Consider the following 16,822-nt stretch of genomic DNA (forward strand, 5'->3'; position numbering starts at 1 on the left):
CAAAAGATATACTTCTTTCGTTAATAATAAGTTCATGAGAGTAAATTATTTAATATTTCTTCGATAGAAATGATCATCCAAACATGATTATTGGTCAAGCCACCTTGGGCATAGAAATTATAAAGCAACAAAGTGAAATTGATGTGGTACTTTTGCCGACGGCAATTGAAGGTTGCGGATTAACAACAGCTATTGCAATAGCTATTAAAGGGTGCAATTCAAAAATAACAGTTATTGTAAGTTAATAGCTCTTCTATATATATAATTTATACATTATTTTATTTCATTAATTAGTACATCAAGGAAAAGTGTTGTATTCACTTAGATAAATTATTTGTATTATAATCTTAATTCTTAGGAAGTTCAAGGTACAAATTCTGATTTATTCCAAGAGGTGAAAAAACGAACGAATTCATGTATAGAATTGAATATTCCTACGAAACAGTATGTAGCGTGTCCCTTAAGAAACATACCACATTGCGTGATCGACAGGTTTATTTCGGTAACATCAGACTTGATTCATTCTGCATCTATGTATCTAAACAATTCTGAATGTTACTACGATTATTATGGAGCAATTGCTTTAGCTGGGCTTTTATCTGGTCAGCTTGATGATCTACGGGGAAAAAGGTAACTCCTTTTATAAATACATTTTTTTCGAATTTATTAAATTATTAATTCCGTAGCAATTTATATATTTTATAATTGTAATGTATGCAATTTAAGTTTCAATTTAATAATATTACATAAAATCATATTATTACATAAAATAACATTGTTTTTATACGCGCCAGGATAGCTATACCTTTATATGGTAGAATGGATTTGTGGGAAGAAGATTTTATATATGGAGATAGATGTATCTTTAGACAATATCATCTCAGGCCGTACTTCACGTAATCGAAACAGCTAAATTATAAAAAAAATTATGTATCTGTCATAAGCAAATATAATCAGAAATACAAAACGAGTCACACAATTCGGAAAAAATTTCGAGTTACGAAAAAAACACCTACAATGTTTCTAAATTGGAGACTAAATAACGAAATAATTTTATCAATAATATAACGTATCGGTATATCGATATAGTAAAAATTCAATGTTGGAAATTTTCAATTATGTTACAATAATAATGGACGTCATATGCCGCATTAAAAAAACGAAAATTTTAAAATCTGTATATTGTATACTTAAAATTTTTTTAAATGTATATAAACATGATTTTTTATCACACAAATATTTATCAGTTTTGATGTCTAGAAAAATTGTAGACAACTAAAGCATACTTGACAAACAGAAAAGTCATATAGATGCGACGTATTTCTCAACTTGATCATATCAACCGGTTTTTAAATATTGACTACCATTAAATATTGATTTACCGTTTAATTTCATATAAATGTTAATGTTACTTTAATCGTTTTAAAATTCTATTCAAATTGGAATATAATCCCGGGAAACAAATTTTAATATAAGGTATATCTTCTGTGTAGCTGAACTTCTTTTTAGAAGACAATTTCCCGAAATTTGACCGGATTGAACGAAAATTGAAAAAAAAAACATGTAAAGAAAAAATGATAATTTTACAAGACTGTATAAGATAATATAACATTACAAATATATATCCATTACTTATAACATTTGAATAATAAAAACAACAATTTAATTTGATATAAAATTTTAACCGGGTACTAATGATATCCGACTATCCGCTTGGATAGTAAAAAAGTGCAGGATAGTACCGGATACTTTTTGGATATCCTGCATCCGATGCATCCCTAGATTATACAATTATATTTAATTATACATATGTATATATTATATATATTACATACAGATTATATATATTATATATATAATGAATTTATTACAATAATTTATCAAGACTGATAAATATTTGTGTAATAATACTAAAAAATCACGTTTATACACATTTAAAAAGTTTTGTATATAAAATATGTTATAATAAAATATGTTATATATAAAACAATAAAGTATGTCCATATATATAACATTGTTTCCAAGATTAACTGATATACATTATATGTTTATAATTCTTCAATTTGAACAAATATGTATAACTAATAGGAAATATACGTATTTTTTTAGTATGTGGTACATAGTAATAAAGAAATAAAATATTGGTATACATGTAAGAAAATAATTTTAATTAATTTCCTTCAGCGCTCCTTCATCTCTTGAACAAAAAACTAGCAATAAAAGCATATATATGTAGGTTATATGTACATGATGCGTTCTAAAGAAAAGTATATGAAATTGAAAAATATGTGCATACATTAGGTTGAGTAAAAAGTCATCGCGTATTTTTTAGCTCAAAGTTGTATATACAATATCTTCGTCAATAATGAATGAAATTCAAATTTAAAAAAAGGGTTTTAAAGCTTGAAATCTCTACTTTTAAAAGCTTATCACATTTTTTAAGTTTATATGAGTTTGATAATTTTTACATACCAAAAACTACGAGCTGAAAAATACGAAAAATTTTCTTCTCACTTTGTGGATTTGTAACGTGTCCAAAACGAATTTGAGAAAATTTTCGATTACCTATCGTGAAAGCTTGATACTTTCCCTACAAAAATCGTTTTTTTTTTATATTTCTACGACTTTTGATTACTGAGTTATCGCGGATTAAATAAAAGAATTATTTTGACTTTAATTGCTCATAACTCCATTAAAAATTGTCGTATCGTATAATTAAAAAAAGAGATTTTTAAAGCTGAAACTTTACTCTATCAAGATATATTTATATTATTGGTATGAAAGTAATTGCGGTTTTTATTGATAGATGTCTTTTAAAAAAACGCGATGACTTTTTACTTAACCTAATATTTATGATTATTATATTTTTTCAACTCAAATTATTACACTCTTACCTGCCCGAATCCCTATCTACCCATATATATATCCAGTCTATATATACATTTATTATTCCTACTTGTCCATATATTCCTACTTCTTCTTATCCATTTACCTACCTACCGTATATTTTAACTTAAATAAAAAAATTCTAATTAAAACCGCAACGCGACACATGACTTACTAGGGAAACCGATTTGTTAATTAATTCAGTAGAATACTTGAAATCTGCTCGAGCGATAAATTTAAGAATTAGACAAGAGTTTCAAATATACGCGATTAGAATGTAAATGGAATCTTTCCAATCTCGTATATATATGAGAAAATAAAGAAAAATGTAAACAAAATCAAATAAAATATAATTTTGTAAATATAATTTTGTACATTACCTTATATTCCACGTGATCAAAATTAACCACTTACCTTATTCCTTTTTCATATTCTTCCTTCTTTCTGTGCCTGTTCTACAATAAGGTCGCAAGTCATAAGCCGTAAGAAATTAGCCAATTACAATTAAATATGAATAGAATAATCAACTATGATTAATTTCTTACGGCTTACGATCTTATTGTAGAACAGACATTCGAGCCAGATTGGACTTACCTTTCGTCGCATTTGACCATAAACTGCATTTCAATTAAAAATTAATAAGAAAGAGATACCTCTTTACTGTGGATTATTATTCTCGCCAATAGACAATGTTACATTCGATTTGTGTGTATGTATACGCGAGGCGATCATATCGAAAAATTTAAAATAACAAAAAATTGTTTAAAAAGAAATATTGATAATAACCATATAAATTGTAAAAAAACTGAAGACATATCTACAAATTTTATTACTTGTATGAGAATTTTGATTGAATGTTTCTCCACAACACGCGTTGTTTTTCGGAATTTTATTTAAGTTCAAAAAATTTTACTTATATTATACGTATGTATTTTACTTGTATTATTCATTCAGTTCTAAATAATAAACTTTACATATTTCGCGAAAAATTGAAATTTATAATATTAATAATATTCTAATGATAAAAACTCAGTAAATAATGAAATAAAATTTGATGATGCAACGATGAAAATATAATACATGTTTAAAAACCTTCAAAGCATATCAAGTAAAATATACAAAACAAAATAAATGACATGAGATCCAAAAGAACTAAATACAGTATTTAATAATACAATATTATAATTGTCGTGTTGCTACAAATAACGTACATAAATAATTATAAGTTTATTGATATAAATTTGTTTTGTTATTTCTTATTTCATATTCAAATTACTTTTAATATAACATTTGATATAAATTAAATGTAAAATCATAATTATGAATAAGAAAGAATTGTTGAATAGAATCGGTGGATCAAAATATTATTCATATTTCCAATTATTAAGATATATATTCTAGAATATATATATATATGATAGCTTGATGAAGATATATTACACATACGATAAGGAGAAATGAGTCACAATCAAGTATACAATCATACGTATTAAATTAACGAGCAATATTCAAACAAACATACTATTAATTATTGTGTGTGATCTATAGTTACATAACATATTAAGTTTTAAATAGTTGAATAAACTGTAAACAAAAGACGTTAATAAAACTGTTGATAGAATAACGAAAACGTTAGAAAGAGTAAATCGATCTCCGAATCGATTTTTAAATTTCTTTAAAAACAATTATCAAAGCATGAAAAAATAAGAAACAATTGATGTGAACAAACGAATGAATTACAACTTCCTATTCATAATAATGACAAAGGCGAACATTAATAACATTTAAGATTCTAATTCGACGTAAGATTCTAATTCACATAACTCCTATTTTCTCTCGTAAACAATTTCTTTACTAGTAATTGAATAACTTAAAAAATGTTAACGGTCATTAACCAATACTGAAATTATTGATACACGGAATCCGGATCTCATGGGTGAAAATTCGGATTTAATTATGCAACACAGACCCCTCATTTTTAACGAAGCGATAAGAATTGCATGTCACAATAAAATAGTTACGAGACCAACATCAATATATAATTTATCTTAGATTTTCTTTTATCTATGTACTATTAGAATTCTGCAAAAATAACCTTGAAAACTTGAATTTCCATAAAACAAAATTTTACACTGAATTAAGTGATTTCTCTTCTATAATATTTAAATATTTTATATATGTTTTAATTTTTACATAACTGCTACCACAATTCTTTCATAACTGTGTGAGTGAACCATAAGATATATAAAATCATTATATATACTTGTATACTAAATCTTTGATTCACAATTATTCACAATTTCCACCATTTGAATTCCGCGATTCGTAACTAAAAGATTTCTTATAATTCTCCATCTACAAGTTCCCCTTTGATTATCCTTCTGCAGGAAATCTTTCTTTTGCTTTTGTCAATCTCTTTTCGGATAAATTTTCTCAATGTCTCGCCAATCAATATATCTTTGTTGCAGATCCTTCATAACACGTGCATACGACAGTGCGAATTGTACGACATGCAATGTAACTGATGATTTACTACTATCGATGAAAAAGATACAAAATTAACAGTGAGATCGTTGCGAACACAGCCGGTTTCTCGTATCGTTTAACGCGCGTCTAACGTCGACGAGGCTTTCATAACCACAATACTGTGAATCCACAATAGTCTGTGTCACAACAAGTGCATAAATCACATGGCTGATAGACGCGACGCGAGGCAATCCACTTTCTGGGGCGGTATTGCCCGCATCCCTCGTGCATAAATTGTGGTTAATTCGGCTTATCGGCTTCCTAGACGCTAGTCTTACGAGACAAGCTCGACAGACCGGTAAATGTGACGAGAATTGGGCACGTATTGCAACGATCTTACTACCCGGACCGTATCCCGAATTCATACAAATTTCGAGTAAAACCCGGAAATATTTCCGAAGATACGCACCGTTTATTGCATGCCATGAGGAAACTGATACAACTAAAATGTTAAATGACACACAAACAATTAAAAAAAATTTACGAAGTGAATAAAATATAGAAAAAAGCCGAGGCCATGGAGAAGCTACTACAGAAAAGAGGTTTTAAGCGGACATGTGATAAAGAAAGAGAAAAAACAATTCTTGAAAAAGTCGATGGCGCATTGATTGGCGGTTTGATAAATTAGAATTGTTTTTTATAATTTTTATATTTAATTTTATAGTTAATTTGTCGTTTCTCAATTTCGTCTTGAACACATATTAAATATGATATTAAAACATATTGATTTTAAATTAATTAATGGTATAATCAATTTTTATAACAATTAATATACCTAATTATTTTTTATATTTTCATCTTTATGTCACGCTATATGCAAATGCTGTTGTGATTTTGCAAATCAAAGTATTGTTTTATAACATTTAACGTAATAGTATAACAATTATTTGCGTTTATGTGAAAAAAAATCTCTGTATAATCACGACTTCGATCCCCGGTAAAAAATTTTTCATGCATGAATATGTATAAACATATATAAACACGCATTAATATTGTTCGCATTGTTTATTTTAGAAAAAAACAAGTTTAAAAAAATGTAAAAAAATTACTCATACATAATAAGCATAATTTTATATATAATTATACATAATTTTTTTACATTTCTTCAAATTTGATGTTTCCTTATGCATATTTCGTATGCATATTTATGTATATTTATACATAAACATGCATACAATATGTATAATTATACATATTCATGCATGATAAATTTTTTACCAAATACTGCGCGAAAAAACTCTGCGTTGTGACTTATAAGCTCCTTATCAGTTGCATTTATATCATTGTAATATCACTTACATCTAGTTGTAATGTGTATTATACGAAAATATCTTTTTTATAGAAAAATTTTAATGGAAAAAACGTTAATATAATTTAAAAAGTTCTTGTGTGTTCCGCTACAAGCAACTTATGGGATTTTATGTCACTTATTTGCTTTATTTGCTGTAAATTTATTTTATCAATCAACCAAATAAATAAGCTACAATCTATTATATTAAAATTGATGCTGTGAATGTTCAAAAATTAATTATTTATAATCACATGTAGTATTGCATTTTATATATTTATATGTATATATATATTTACATGTGTGTGTGTGTGTGTGTGTGTGTGTGTGTGTGTGTGTGTGTGTGTGTGTGTGTGTGTGCGCGCGCGCGCGTGTTGTGTGTGCAACATAAGAATTAATCAGTCATTGTAATAACATTATTGTATATTTTTCTTGTAAAAAACAATTTTTTTTATTTATACGCATTGCAAAAATATTTTTTAAAATGTACATATTTTTTCTTTGCATCAATTTATAGCATATTTAATCTTGGATGAATATTTGGGAATGAGATTAAGGAAAATAAATGCATAACTCGTTTGATTATAGATTTTGTTGTGTGTATCAAAATATTCTTTATTTTTATGTCATATATATTAAATGAATATTGTACTGTACTAATTTAAAAATAAAGAATCTGTGGAATTCTTTGAATTTTAAAATATTTTGTTTACACAATATTTTATTTTTTCTTTACTTTTTCATTATTTATTTCAATTTTAATTTAAAAACCAATTATTTCTAAATTAGTAATTTTTTTATATCCATATAACTTTTTATTAAAATTTTGTATTTAAATATTTTTTCTAATTTATATTGTCAGTAAAGAAAAAAATTTTTGTTTAAAATCCTTTCGAATTAAAAAATTTAATTATTTCTAATATGTGTGAATCAAATAATAATTCAATAAAATTAAATATATTTATGTTCTTACTTGATTTTTTAATATTATATAATTTTATTAATTTTATCTAATTTATAACACAAACTCTTTATTAAATTCTATTTCATTTTCTTTTTTATGTATGCTTGTGTAAATACTCGAGGAAAAATATTATACATATTGTACATATTTTATAATAATTATATGTAATTATATAGAAAATGTGTCAATTTTTAATATAATTATATATAAAAGATTTTTTTTCCGGATATAAACATAATAGCCTCAAGCACAATAGCACACAAAACGCAGATCAAGTTGACAAATAATGATAGACAAATCCAACATTAAATATGTATCATAATCTTTTGTAGCTAATCCATTTTAAAGTAATGGATCTATAAAGCGTTATATTCATTTCTAATATAATAATAGATCTACATTTTTCACAGATTCGTTACCTGATAAAATCTTTGTCAGTCACCGACCGATGCTCCGACCTCTCAGTATAGAGCCGTGAAAAGTCTCCATTACATATTACTACATCTTCACTAACCTTAATAGCCTAATCGCGGCCGAGGTGGCTACGCGTACGTAATAAAAAAAGAAGGAAGACCGACTGATGCGCAGGAGTGGAGTTTATCAGCTATGTGATTCTGTAACATACAATTACAAGGTACAAATTAAAACAACGTTCAAAATAATCAATAATTAAAAAACTAATTTTTATACACATTGAATTTTTTAATAATTTTTCAATTATATATCCATTAAAATAATTATACATTTTCTCAAATAATTCTTTATAAGAATAAATTCGGATAGAAAAAGATTTCAATCCATTTTAATCCATTCTCATTTGCTGGGGTATTAGATATTTTAAGAATTAGATTTTTAAGAATTAGATTAATATAAATTTTACCAATTCAATAAATCGCAACAGCATTCATTTGGAGCCGGCCCATCTCGTATTCGTCGCATTCTGCAAATAAATAATGTAATTAATGTGTTGAAGTAATTTCATCTGTCGCGTGATCAATTTCACACGCTAATGTTTGTTTCCACCAACGTAGATTAACTTTAATCTCGGTTCAACCTACTCTTCGTCTTTTTCTAGTTCTAAAGATTAGAAAAAGATGAAGAGTAAGTTGAACCGAGATTAAAGTTAATCTACGTTGGTGAAAATAGGCATAAGGGCAACGGTGGCAATGCGCGTCTTTCTCTTTGTAAATATTGAATTTATAATTGAGCGAACTAAGTGTTGCAATAAACGACAAATATAGATTTAATATAAGTTTCAATTATCTTATGATCACGATGTCAATCATCTCTTGATTACATTTACGCTTCAATTATAGATCGAAATGTGTAAATGAAGCGTAATTGTAATTAAAAAGACTTTATTTTTGCGCGGTTAACCTAGCGCGCCAAAAGCGACACTGCACTTCTCACTCTTGGCGTCGCGTTCATGGAATTTTCCGTATTTCAAGCATCAGATATCTGATATCAATCTACAATATGAAAATAATAATCATCATAAAAGACGAGCGCGTGTATTATAATACGCTCGCCTTTTACGATTATCATTTCCGTATTGTAGTTTGATATTCGAAAATCTCATTGCTAATTATTCAAGTGATATACTTTCGGCGAATAAGTTATACATAATACGCATTCGAACGGATTATTAAATATACAAATATGGAATCATGCGGTAGTTAAATATCGATAACATACATTCAAGTTATACATTCTGGTTTTATATAGGTTTTAATTACCGTAATCGCGTTGCCACTCGTCTGAGAGCCAGTCCATTCCGCCGTGTCATCTCCTATCTACTGCAGTCCGCGAATAAAATGTGAATGCGATAAAAATGGAAGAGCGGCGGTCGTTTCCGCGCGCGGCTAACTTCACGCGTAAAAATAATTAGCGACGCGAGACACGACGACACGACGTATTGAGTATTGAGAAAGATACGTTCATCCGAATAATCATTGTACTAGTACTATATTAGATTCTACACTACGCGATATTTAAACTGTTATAAAAAGTAAAGACAAAGAAAATTATTGATTACCTTAGTAAATAAATCCAATGATGGACGACTCTTTCGTGCCGTTTCCTCGTCATTTTATATTCTGAGAGATTGGAATATAAGAATTTAAGAAAGATTATAGAATATAAGATATAGAGAAAGTTATAATTGATTGGAAGGGTTGCGAACTTTTCCAACATTAGAATGACGGGATACATCCCCGTCCCCTGCTCGAATTGTAATAGTGTGAAATCGGAAATTATACGGTATTTATATTAGCCGTCAGACTGCGAACCCCACCACCTCGCATGCCAGCCAATGAGCGCGTTGCCTCTGCGTTGCGGGCGCTCATTGGATCGCGCTAGCTTTCGGATATGGGTATATAAATGCTACATGTGAAAAATCTCAGTCATTTTCGAAATTTAGAGCTGTGCGTTTTGTCAAGGTAGAGAAATCGTGTTCGGTATGCACTTTTATGATGCGTATTTAGTATATAGTTTAGCGCGTTACAATGTAAAATTTCAAACATAAAAGGGGATATGAAAAACGCGCTCTGAATACGGACTAGAAATTATATTAAAAAAAAAAAAATATTTTATTTTGTTTATGATTTATAAATTAGAGAAAATTTATATTATAAAGTAATTTAGTATGTAATTTATAGTACTGCGATTTAGTAGGGGTCGCATCACATTTATTTTCGACATAATTTTATCGCCAATATATATATATATATATATATACACGTAACTATATACGTAGTTTCTAAATTAAAAATGGATGTATTGGCGCTAGTATATGTTATAAGGATGATTTGACAGTTCTAAGCAAGGTTATGTTGTCTCTTATGGTGCATGAGTGTCATTCAAGTTTGTTTACAAATTTTCGGAGCTGTGTATATCTTCGTGATGCGGCTTGTCCACGGCGAACTGGAAATGATTAATCGTCATTTATGAGCGTTAGTCGGACATATAATATACGCTATAACAAACCTTCTGTAAATACATGCTGCAAGAAATTGAACCTAACCTAACCGGTACACGACGCTGGCTATTTCTCCACATACATTCTGTACATATATAAATATCAATGATGGATCGCTTTGCGAGCGCTTTGCAAATATCGATTGGCCTGTGGTAATTGCTTAATAATTTGCTACCGGTGACAGACGACTGTTTAGATGGATAATGAGCGAGTCTAATGACACGGATGTTTTGCTTCTGATCGCTTGATGTATTCCACGTACCGTCTTCCGACTCTGACACCAGTTTGAGCAATCATGTCAAAACGGTTTACGGAAGGTCCGGTGTTATCTCGGAGCTGGTAGAATATATGCAATCATTGGAGTCTTGAATTTCTACGATTGAGTCCAGAGATAATTCATTGTTTGTATCCATTGACGACACTAAGAAAGCAGAAGTAATATATATGTTGAATTATTTGTCACAGTTATCAAGTTTTATTATTTTATTAACCATATACTTATTTGTGCTATTGTTTCAGAAATTAGCTAAAGATGAAACCAAATCTGTTGCAGAACAAAAGGAAAAAATCAGAGCAGAGTTACAAAAGGTTTATCAGAAATAGGTGGATGAGTTGATAAAAGCAAAATTGCAAGAATTTCAAATGCAACTTGATAATGCCAAATCAGAATTTTTAGAGGAATTAAAAACAAGATAGTAAGTTATAGCTGAATGCGCTGCTAGAAAGATAAAGGGTGTTATTGATAAGTTCGTTCCTTATATATTTTTATATAGCAATAAATTATGTATAATTTATATCGTTTAGAAATAAACTTGCTAGAAGAAAAACATAAAGAGGAAAAACGATTATGCGAACTGCAATTAGCTCAAGTTTTACAGAGAGATCATTTCTATTAGAAAAGCATTTGAATTCTCAGCGTGCATCAAAATTTCAATTTGCAGAATAATTGCATTCCATTATGCAAAAGCAATGGCAACAGGCTCTACACATTATATCGGGTTAATCACACAATATATTTGAATTCACATACAATTATTTGTTAATATCATCATGATTATAACACTTTTGTGCATAAATTAAAAAAATATTATTATAGGGAATAAAATAGATAATATTTCTCCGATTCAAAAAATTCACGGAGATAAATGTTTTGATTTTAAAGGTTCTAAAAAATCAGAATCAATGCCAAATTATTACACTAAACTTTCTCAGGAATTAATAAAACATACCGCTTAATCACTAGAAGCACATAATTGGATTAATGTACAACCTGTTGAAGATCATAACGAAAGCGTGGTTAACAATGAATTCTATCGAAAATGCATCATTAATCAGTAGAAATAAATCGAAGGATGATCTTCGAAAATATGTGAAAATAGTGATTAATATTTAGATGATAATCTTAAAAAGAGATTCACAATCAAATGTAAACAAATTTTTTATAGAAATGCAGAAATGCAGTTAGTAAAAGAAGACAAAGATTCAAAACCCAGAAGTAATATTTCGAGTCCGCCATTAGGATGCAGAGAAGAACCGCGGAAACATTATTTAAAAAAGGAATTGAGTATGAGTGAGGATAGCGTCACATGGCAATAAAATCCCAAGGTTTGTTTATTTAAAATATGATAATTAAGACACATATATGTATATATACGAATAATATAATTTTCTCTGCTAGATGTATACACGATATTAGTGAACATGTACCACTTCCGTAAAAAATGCTTACAAAAATGGATCAGAAGAACAAGTCTCCTTGAAAATGTATAACATATAATGATAATGATTCCGAAAGCATTGCTGAGCTCGATTATGGCAACTGAATTCAGAGTACAGTGTACTTAGCAATAATAAATTTTTTTATATGGAACAAATATCAATTTATTTTTTTCTGCAAGACAAAAATTGAATAAACATTTTTTTCATATACTGTACTGATTTACTTAAATTTTTACATTGTCTTTTCCTATTTTTCCATCGTGAGAATACATTATTCATATTATTTTGTCTAAAATAAAATGACCGACGATAATTTTTCTTGTTTGTATTTTGATGTGTAGATATTGTTTTTAGATGTACATTTACTTATTTTATGTCTTGCAGTTTTGGAAAGATTTATAAAATAATTGTACAATATTATATATCGATATAGCGGAATAAAATAAACTTAACAAAACATATCATTATTGCTTTGTATAACCTTTGAACATTATAATTTTTATTAATATTCATATAATTATTACGAGTACATTTTGCTAAGATATTTTTTCAAGATAATCTCTCCTAGTTTTTTTTAATCCAATATTCCTTATTTCTTTTTGGTTTTATTCTTTTTCAACTAATTCCAGCTAAAAGCATTAACCTAATACCCAATACTTTTTTTATGTTAAATATATGATGTCTTCAATTTTTATTATGACATTAGTTTTTGCGTTCCGAAATATTTTTGTAAGTGTGATTGTGTAGAGGAAAAGGATGTGTAATAAAATAATAAAACTAATGAATTGATAATAAGTTTTAATAATGTGTGTGTGTGTGTGTGTGTGTGTGTGTGTGTGTGTGTGTGTGTGTGTGTGTGTGTGTGTGTGTATATCATATATTGTGATAGCTATTGAAAAAAAAAACCAAAACTTCGAGAAAGGTTGAATGATGAGTTGTTAATAACAAGTACAAATAAATAACATCTGTTCTTGACAAGAAAAAGATTAGTTTCTGACAAGAGTCAAATCAAGCTTGACATTATTCCTTGACATTGTAGATTACTTGCAATTATGTATCAAGTGGTTTTCATCGAATAAGTAACTTTTTATTTTCTAAATCTGTGTCCATTAAGAAATAAACAGAAAAATAAAAAGGAAGGCAATGAAAAAAATCAATGTTTACCTTCCATTTTCTTATACTATAATTTTTCCAATATATCGACGAATTCGATCAGGAAAAATCCATTTCTGGGTATTGCAAATTTAATCAATCATAATTTTAAAATTTAATACTCATTGCACAATGTACATACATATATATGTATGATAATATTTCCATATTTCGAAAATAGTTATAAAAAGTTCAAGAATAATATTTCTTCTGTCTCAAATATTCTATTCGGAGTAATATTCGTGAAATATACAAAAATATAAGTTTGCTAATGTACTTTTTTTTGTAGTATATAATAGAACTGGGTTTACAGAAAACCAGATCAAGGCGAAAATATATTTCGTTCGAGGTCATCAGATCGGCACTATTTCAAATAAGAGAATATATTTTTAAAACACCACTCACTGAGGTAATTAATTCCATAAAACTTTCTTAATTTAACTGTTTTTTGTTTCAAATTTTAGCTGTTCGAAGAATATAAGTACTTTACTCAAAATCTAAAAGCTTCAATAATTTCAACTTTAATATATCTTAATAATATATCTACCAAAATATTGAAAAATAAAAAAATAAATGTCTAGGAAGCTATTCCAGTGGAAACGTTATTTAAACTAATAAAAAGGATGTTAAAAATTTATGTTGCTGTGATAAAAATCCGAGGAGGAATCCAGTGAAAAATGATCGAACTCGAACGTCAAATTGACGGTCATTTTTCACTGGGAAGATACATGTATTATCGATGAAGATAAGCTAATGATTGTGTCAAAACTTAAAAATTAGATTACTACAAAATATTTGTTTTTGTTACAAGTTTTTCTTCAAGAAAAAATTTAAATTATGTTCAAATGTAGTCTTTACATGCAATAAATTTGTTGTACATTATATATTTTCGTCTGTTTATAAATTATAGCCGTTTTTATATAGTCTAAATTTTTAACTGGTACTGTATATGTGTGTGACTTTGATTCAAACATTATATAACGAAAAACATTTATAAAAAATCCTTTAAGGAATCCTAACGATTTTTAATCAAATCTAATTTAATTGATTCAGAGTTCGTTATTGAGAAAAATAGGGGTCCATATCTATTTCAAGAAAGAGCTTGATCAACATATGAATAGCATCCAAATACGCGGTGTGATTTATACTCTGCTACAGCTAACTGATGAGCAGAAACACAACGGTGTCATAGCAATCTCAATGGGATATTTTGCTCAAATTCTTTGTTATTTTGGACAGAAGTTTAGAATACCAGTGACAGTAGTGATGCAGAAATCAACGGCACAGGAAATAGTTGATAAGTGTCAATATCTGGGAGCAACAGTAATTGCTCAGGGTGACAATATAGTAGAAGTATATAATATCGCTTTGCAAATTGCCAGAACAAGAGGTTTATGTTATCTTGACGGGTACTCTATTTTCAATCTTAGTTAAATGCTTATTAGTGCATATTAGATGTACATTGATCCCAAGCGCCACAAATTAAAAACTATATAACATCAATATTATAATTCCGCACTCTAGAATATATGTAATACTACAATATATATGTAGCTCATGGCATTATATAATAGTTACATTATAGAATACGAAATTATAACATTGACATTATGTTATTTTTAATTTGTGTCTGGAACGATAAACTGTGTAAAAGTAAAATGCAAGTATTTTGAATTTTATGATTGAATTTTATGAATTTTATGATTTAATATATTTTTATATTTATATTAAACACACAGTTTTACGTCAATTTGTGTACGACGGTTTTAATGTGCTCCAGACACTGAATGCATCCAATCGAATTCGCTATTAATTAAAATACATTCTCATTAAAAGATGATATTTCCATCAATTATTTCTATTTTCTTTGTGTGACAGATTTCATTCTATTGTTCGAAAAGTAGTTAATTAAAAAAAATATTAATTTTTACGTATTTATAATCTTATATATTTTATTATTGTCTTCATAATCAAATTTTATGATATTTTTTTTAATAGAAACGATCATCCAGATATGATTATTGGCCAAGCTACTTTGGGCCTAGAAATTTTTGAACAGTTAGATTTTGGAAAGAAAATTGATGCAGTGATATTGCCGACGACGGTCGATGCTTGTGGAGTAAACGCAGCTATTGCAATGGCTATCAAAGAATGGAATTCAAATATAAAAATTATCGTAAGTGAAAAAGTGCTTTTTTATAATCGTAATTTATTATGTGATTAATTTCATGTTTCAATTTAATAAACGTAGTTTGTTTCATGAAAACAGTTATATCTATTTTAAATTAATTTGTAAATTATATGTATAACATCTCAATCCTAATAGGAGGTCCAAACTAAAGTTCAAGATCTTTTAATCAACAATATTAGACAAAAATGTTATAACATAGCTTTTCCCGGTCCGAATGTATATATGGGATATAAAAATTTACTTCAAGACATAAGGTATTATTTGTTCGATCGGGTTGTTCTGGTATCTGAACCACTTATTCAAGAAGCTGCTAATTTTCTACTAACAAAAGAAAATTTCAATGATTATTACGCAGCGATTGCTTTAGCTGGAATTCTAACTGGTAACCTGAACGATTTAATAAAAGAAAAAAGGTGATTTCTTCTATAAATTCAATTTTATCTTCTTTAAAATTCATTAAATTTGAGTATTTTATGCGTTTCGTGACAATAAATCATGAACTGCCTGATTTTTATTTAAGGATGTATTGTATCGATTTTTACAAATATGTTTTTTTATGTTATAATACATTTCTATAGATATTCTATAACACAGATAAAAAAGTACTACTTTTTATATCGAAATAATTTTTAATCCAGGTGCTTCTGTCGCTGCCATCTTTTTTTGTATGATTTTTAAATACGATCTAAAATTTGTAATTTTTTCATAATTTTTCATTATTAATACATCTTTAATATCTCGCTAGAAATAATTATTAGTTAAATCGATATCAACGTTGATAACACTATAGACAATTCATATTAACTCATTTCTAAGTGACAAAGTAATATAGTGTGATGTGTAGTATTTAATATTATTTGATAACATAATTATGTGTATGACAGTGTGCTGATACCTCTATTCGGCAAAAAGGATAACTCTAACAACTTCATGGATAAATCAAGTTTGCAGCCTGGTTCCTCAACATCTTTCTCTTAAATAAGCGTCTTTATATTTCCGAACAGATTGTTGCCTAAAATAAAGTAATATAGAAATAATTGAATAAGAAAAAAAATTGTATAATATATATTTAACATAAATATTTAATTAGATTTTGGAAAAAAATGTTTTATATAATTA

General features: G+C 27.8%; 2 protein-coding genes and 1 long non-coding RNA gene across 3 annotated transcripts in view; 2 read left to right on the forward strand and 1 right to left on the reverse strand.

Annotated features, from left to right (window-relative positions):
* Positions 1 to 9,443, reverse strand: part of LOC108745511 (serine/threonine-protein kinase D3) — a 30,306-nt gene extending 20,863 nt beyond the window's left edge. The window contains exons 1-3 of the mRNA XM_018481686.1: positions 9,401 to 9,443; positions 8,545 to 8,604; positions 8,084 to 8,278 (exon numbers count right to left, since the gene is read on the reverse strand). The gene's annotated coding sequence lies outside the window, so the exon portion shown is untranslated. The remainder of the gene's footprint in view (positions 1 to 8,083; positions 8,279 to 8,544; positions 8,605 to 9,400) is intronic.
* Positions 9,444 to 10,579: 1,136 nt separating this feature from the next.
* On the forward strand, positions 10,580 to 12,535 carry LOC108745514. Its single transcript, XR_001939103.1, has 4 exons — positions 10,580 to 11,076; positions 11,161 to 11,336; positions 12,087 to 12,246; positions 12,320 to 12,535. It is a non-coding gene; the product is annotated as an uncharacterized LOC108745514 (long non-coding RNA).
* Positions 12,536 to 14,625: 2,090 nt separating this feature from the next.
* On the forward strand, positions 14,626 to 16,700 carry LOC108745410 (L-threonine dehydratase catabolic TdcB-like). Its single transcript, XM_018481548.1, has 4 exons — positions 14,626 to 14,921; positions 15,511 to 15,688; positions 15,839 to 16,116; positions 16,588 to 16,700. The coding sequence occupies exons 1-4, from the start codon at positions 14,626 to 14,628 to the stop codon at positions 16,679 to 16,681; spliced, it is 846 nt and encodes a 281-aa protein (XP_018337050.1). The 3' UTR covers positions 16,682 to 16,700.
* The last annotated feature ends 122 nt before the right edge of the window (positions 16,701 to 16,822 follow it).

Source organism: Trachymyrmex septentrionalis, unplaced genomic scaffold, assembly GCF_001594115.1.
Source record: "Trachymyrmex septentrionalis isolate Tsep2-gDNA-1 unplaced genomic scaffold, Tsep1.0 scaffold14, whole genome shotgun sequence".
NCBI lineage: Eukaryota > Metazoa > Arthropoda > Insecta > Hymenoptera > Formicidae > Trachymyrmex > Trachymyrmex septentrionalis.

Excerpts from the sequence above, each read along its gene's own strand:
- LOC108745410 (XM_018481548.1), top strand. The coding sequence starts at position 14,626 with ATGAATAGCATCCAAATACGCGGTGTGATTTATACTCTGCTACAGCTA. Across the intron at positions 15,689-15,838 it reads ATTCAAATATAAAAATTATC|GAGGTCCAAACTAAAGTTCA; the intron begins GTAAGTGAAAAA and ends CAATCCTAATAG. Across the intron at positions 16,117-16,587 it reads GATTTAATAAAAGAAAAAAG|TGTGCTGATACCTCTATTCG; the intron begins GTGATTTCTTCT and ends TGTGTATGACAG.